Source organism: Rhincodon typus, chromosome 28, assembly GCF_021869965.1.
Source record: "Rhincodon typus isolate 14 chromosome 28, sRhiTyp1.1, whole genome shotgun sequence".
NCBI classification, from domain to species: Eukaryota; Metazoa; Chordata; class Chondrichthyes; order Orectolobiformes; family Rhincodontidae; genus Rhincodon; species Rhincodon typus.
In genome coordinates, this window is record NC_063359.1 from 40712001 (window position 1) to 40718090 (window position 6090).

Genomic DNA, 6090 nt, shown 5'->3' on the forward strand with positions numbered 1-6090 from the left:
CTCTCTCTCCCCCCACCTCTCCTCTTCCACCCCCACCTTTCCCCCTCTCTCTCTACCTCTTAGCTGGCCAACGGTCTCCAGTCTGGCCACGTTATATGCCCTCTGTAACCTTGTACTCTTTGAGAACACTACTGTCTGCATTGTAACTCGCACCAAATCTCATTCATCATTTTTCTTCCATGGACTCCCCGTCTAACAATATCACCTTTTTCAAATCTTTGTGCTGTTCACAAATTCTCCAAGACTCATTCCCTCCCTACTTCTGTAACCTTCTCTTTACAAATATTGTGAGCACTATCTATCAGTTCAATCCTGGCAGTGACAGCAGGGACTGGCCATTATTTGATTATAAATGGATTTGGGGGAAAGGCAGGAGTTTGGCACTAGGCAATGGAACCACTGCAGCCATAATGGGCCAAATGGCCACCTTCTGTGCCGTAATAATTTTGTGATTCTGAGCGATTATCTTAACTGACTTATTTAACCCAGGATATGACTCTTACTTTTGAAGCTTTTGTTTGTCACGGGAGTGTGTGTTTGTTGAGAATTATGAATTATTTCTTTGAATGTTTGCAGTTTCTCAGCTACCATCCCATCTTTTAATTTCCTTTCCCCAATCGATCCTCATGAACTAATCTCTCAGACCTTAGCCAGGTCTATTTTATTCAGATTTAAAACCTCAATTTCAAATGTAACCACATCACTCTCAAACACCATGTGAAATTGTCTCTCTCTCTGATCTCTCTTCACAGAGGATTCTTTACAAATTAACTCTGTCTCATTACATCATGCCATGTCTAAATTACCCTATTCCATTGTTAGATCCTTGATATACTATTTCAGAGTATGAATGACTGTTCTCCTGCAGACACTGTTACTGACTGTATCTCTACCGATGTTAATCCAGCTCTGTCACACTGTCACTCAGTAACCCCTCTTCCCCTCCGCGCCATGTTACTGATTTGTATCTGTACTGATGTTAACCCAGCTTCCTCACACTGTCACTCAGTAACCCGTCTCCCCACGTAGTGCCCTGTGTTACTGACTGTCTCTGTCTCTGTACTTATGTTAATCTAGCACCCCCGACACTGTCACTTAGTAACCCTCTACCACCACACACCCCCATCCAATGCCCTGTGTTACTGACTGTGTCTCTATTGATGTGAATGCAATAATTGCATGGTATTGGGGATTGGATGATGAGGCAGTAATTACTGTTACAATTTTGGGGAGTGGTGACTATCTGGGATCATTCTGCTGTCCTCCCTACATAGTAGTGCACTGAGGTGAATACTTACCTTTTTTTATCCCGGTCCCATGGTGTTAAACCTCGAGGTCTTTGGCAGGAGTATAGAGGGGACCTGGGTCAGTGCTCTCCTGCTGCTGAGGTGAGCTGGCAGTGGGAATACCTGCTGGTCCCACAGAGAGGCAGACAATGCCACATGTTTGTGCTGCCTTGCCAGCTCAGTGAAGCAGCCAGAAGTCCATCAAAAACAAAGACTCCCTGCCCAAGGATAGGGCTGCAGCAGGACCCATGGCCCAGGTCACCTGTCTGAGGGGAGGGGAGGAGGTTCCTTTAACTCCAAAAAGCCCTAGGCTTTGTCTCTCAACAAGTTCAGGGTTGGGTCCATGTCTCTGAAGGTGCCTGCCTCCATGCTGAGGTGACCTCATGCTCCCCAGCCTCCCTCAGCAGCTTCTCCCAATGGGGCCTTCAGCCTCCAACATGAGCCTGGATGACATTCTGTAGATGGCTGCTTGCTGTGCACCCTGTCACTCAGGAGGCTGGCTCCCAGCCTGGCCCACGACAAGGTGAACCCCAGGCTTCATTTGGCCTCATGCAAAACCCAACCCATGGTGTCAGTGTTTTAGGTCACAGTTGTCAAAGTGTCCCTTCAGTTTTAGAATGTGAACCATCATGAGGCAGATGCACAGTCCCATTGCTAAGTGATTCCATTCTATCCCAACTCACTGTCCATTGCTGAAATGGTTTTCATGTAGGGAGCCTGTGTCCTAATGCCCTTGGCTCCTGACTGTAGCTACACCAGGGAGATAGTGAATGCTGGCCTTTGCACAGTGTTTGTATGTATGATAGTCCCCGTTTACCAGGTCACTGATGTCCCTCTGACCATCCACCCCTACACTGAGGTCCCACTGAAGTCCCACCATCTTCACTTTATTATTGTTTCATGGGATAAGGGCATCGTTGGCTAGACAACATTTATTGCCCCTCCCTAATTGCCCAGAGGCCAGTTATGAGTCAACCACATTGCTGTGGGTTTGGAGTCACATGTAGGCCAGACCACATAAGGATGGTCATTTTCTTCCCTAAGGGACACTAGTGAACCAGATGGGTTTTTACAACAATCGGCAATCAGTTCATGATTATCCTTAGATTCTTAACCCCAGATATTTATTGAATTCAAATTCCACCATCTGCCGTGGCGGGATTCAAACCCAGGTCCCCAGAATGTTATCTGGGTCTCTGAATTAACAGTCCAGTAATAATACCACTAGGCCATCGCCACCTCATTCACTGATTCTCCCCCACCCTTTCACTGAGGTCCCTCTGACACCCCCATTCACTGTCGCAGGTGCAGAATATGACCCAGTCCATCGAAGTTCTGGATCGCCGAACCCAGCGAGATCTGCAGTATGTGGAGAAAATGGAGACACAGATGAGAGGCTTGGAAACAAAATTCAAACAGGTGGAGGAGAGTCACAAAGCGCATCTCTCCCGACAGTTTCAGGTAGATTCGGTGCCACAGTTGATTCACGTTCTGCTTGTGGGGTTACTCTTTGGGACAGAGAAATGTTTGGGGTCATTGAGTATTTTGTCAGTTTCCAGTGTCACAGAGACCCCTTTTCTGCAGGGAGTCCAATGTGCAATTGAGTTGTGATCTCCTCTGTTGTAGGAAATGCCATTGAGCCTGTCAGCCTGTCGTGCCACATTTACTATTAAACAAACCCAGTCACAGGGTCCTCCAATATCTTTCACCTTAGTGTGGAGAAAACTGATGGAAATCTCTCAAACTGTGAGCTCTTTCGCAATAGTTAATAAACTTGTCCCCTTTCAGAGGTCTCAGAATTAACTTTTGCAGAGGCAGATTCACAATCACCTCCCTCTAGAAGCTACTTTAACCTTACATTCACTAATTTTGAAGCTTATGGGCAACACATACATAAAATGTGAGAGGAGGCCATTCAGCCCATTGTACCCATCCCATCTCTTTGTTATAGAGAGAAAATGCCAGGAATATTGAATAATTAGTTTCCCTGCATCTTTACTGAGAAAACAGAGATGGTGAGCATGACGTTAGAAGATGTCAAAAGTATAAAGCTTATTTAAAATAGGAAAAGGGAAGATAATTAATAAACTAATCAAACCAGTATAAACCCTGGTCCAGTTGGATTATATCCAATGCATATTAAAGTTCGGGAGGAGAAGCAAAGACACTGGTACATGTATAACAATTGGTTAGATACTGTCAGGGCACTTGTGGACAGCTAATGGGATCAATATTTTCAAAAGAAATGTGAAAGAAAACCAGGGGACTATGGAACAATTAGCTTAATGTCAGTTTTAGGAAAGGCAGTAAATTCCTTGCTTTCTAATTAAGGGAATGCATCCCTGAATAGCAAAAATAAAGAAACACCAGCAAGAAGAGTAAAAGGGAAAGTCATTCCTGACTAACCTTATTGGAATTTTTGAAGAAATAACAGACTAGCTAAGGGCAATACAGTGGATGTCTTATTTAAACTTTTAGAAGGTCATTGATAAGATACCACAAAGTAGGTACATATTAAAGTCAGAACATGTGGAATCAGGGTCAGGTAGCACAATGCATAGGAAGTTATTGATAAAACACAGAAGAGAGCAGTGGTGGGATGTGTTTTTTTGACCAGGATTAATCTGGGATCATTGCTGTTCTCCATTTCTTTAATGAATGAGATTCAGGACTTGGATGTGCAATTTTAAAATTTCAAGCTGGATTTGTTATTTTGAGGAAGACAGCAACACAGTTCAGGTTAACTTGAATATACATGGAGAAAGGGCCTTTAATCGACAATAGTTCAACAGATTGTTTATTTTTGCTGTTCTTCCATGAAACATTGGTATTGCTGGCCAGGCCAGCATTTATTGCCCAATCCTAATTGCCCTTGAACTGAGTGTGTGGATCAGTTATTTCAGGGGGGCAATAAAGAGTAAACCGTGTAGGCTTGGAGTTACATTTTTGCACATTCTCCCCGGGTCTGTGTGGGTTTCCTCCGGGTGCTCCGGTTTCCACCCACAGTCCAAAGATGTGCAGGTTAGGTGAATTGGCCATGCTAAATTGCCCGTAGTGTTCAGGGAGGTGTAGATTAGGGGGGTTATAGGGGGATGGGTCTGGGTGGGATGCTCTGAGGTTCCGTGTGGACTTGTAGGACCGAAGAGCCAGTTTCCACACTGTAGGGATTCTATGATTCTCTATGATTCACATGTAGGCCAGACTGGGTGGCTCTGGAAGGTTGCCTTCCCTGAAGGCCATTAATGAAGCAGATAGAATCTGACGCCAATTGCTGATGGTTTTGTGGTCATTGTTACCCAGACTCTCACTTAGTTTCAGTACCATCAACTGCTCAGTGGTATTTGAGACCTATTTCCTCCCGAGTATTAGCCTGGACCCCTGGATGACTAGTACATTGACATTACCGTGACATCTCTCTCCTTCAGTGGCGAATATGGAAAGAGAAACACACACCTGGGAAAATTCCAGCCTAAATGGTGCAAAGGGTCAGAGGGCTTTGGGAGACAGATGCACAAATCATTAAAATAACCACTCAGGTTAATAACACCATTAAATAAAAACAAACCCTGTGGTTCATTTTTTCAGGGATGGATTTGAAAAGTAGGGAGGTTCTATTAACCCAGTGTAACTCTTTGGTTAAATCATACTTTGAGCAGGGAGTGCAATTCTGGTCTCTATGGTTACATAAGGAATCAAGAGGGGCTGAAGGAAAGCAAGAAAAGGTTAACAAGGACAATGCCAGAACTGAGAAGCTCCAACCATCAGGAACAGCTGAAGAGGCTCAGGTTCCATTTCTGGAAAGATTTCAGTCGGTAGATTGGCAGGTGTTTTCAACTTGTTGACCAGAAATCAGTGCCATCAACAGAAGCACATGGCTAACAAATCCAGTTAGGAATTTATGAGGAACCACTTTTACTCACAGTGGGGATGAAACTGAAGACAAAGGAATAGAAAGATAAGAATGAGATAGAGAAGGGGTGGGTAGAGGTTCGTATGGAGTACAGACACAAGTATGGTGTAGATGGGCTGAAGGGCTTTTCTCTGTACTGGAAACATAACGCAACATCTGCAAAACTGTCAGCTTGTCCCAAAGGTTAGGAAATGCCCCTGTCCAGCCTCGATATGTGACCCTCTCGCATCTGGCTGCTTTAGTCTGGGCACATGATGGTAGATACATCCCAGAGGCGCTGGACCCTGCACCTCCCCCACCTGCCCATTCCCTGTCACTAAAACTGCTCAGAATTGAGTTGCAATGGGTTTGTCTAAATGGTCATCCCAGTTTTGGATCAGTGGGATGCTCTGCTCGTTAGTTTACTGAATGCCGTTCAAGGCGGGTGGAGTATTGATGGAGACAGCATCTCCCTCATCCAAATGTCCCAGTGACAGGAGCATTGCTCCAACCCTTAATTATTACTTAGTTATCTTAAACAAATGGTAGAATCCATTGGAATGGGCAGCTAATGCTGACTGCACTGGGGGTAATGGATCTGAAATACTCCTGTTCTCAATTGCACCTACACAATGCAGCTGTTTCTATGTTCATTGCAGGTACAATCAGGCACATTTGGAAAATCCTAAATTTGGCAATAAATTCAACATAAAGGTTTCTCAGTTATATTCCCAGAGTCCATAGGAGCTGTACCCCAGTGAGGGTCAGTGTGTGTGGGAGCCGTACCCCATTGAGGGCCAGTGTGTGTGGGACTGTACCCCATTGAGGGCCAGTGTGTGTGGGACTGTACCCCAGTGAGAGTCAGTGTGTGTGGGAGCCTGGACCCCAGGGAGAGTCGGTGAGTGTGGGAGCCTG

At 45.0% G+C, this 6090-nt stretch overlaps 1 protein-coding gene across 3 annotated transcripts in view; it reads left to right on the forward strand.

Moving 5' to 3' along the window:
* The window catches only part of LOC109938478 (noelin-like), a 31789-nt gene that overhangs the window by 9920 nt on the left and 15779 nt on the right, over positions 1-6090 (forward strand). For all 3 annotated transcript variants that reach the window (XM_048613620.1, XM_048613618.1, XM_048613619.1), the window contains exon 3: positions 2592-2747. In XM_048613620.1, the coding sequence (XP_048469577.1) occupies positions 2592-2747 (156 nt within the window). The remainder of the gene's footprint in view (positions 1-2591; positions 2748-6090) is intronic.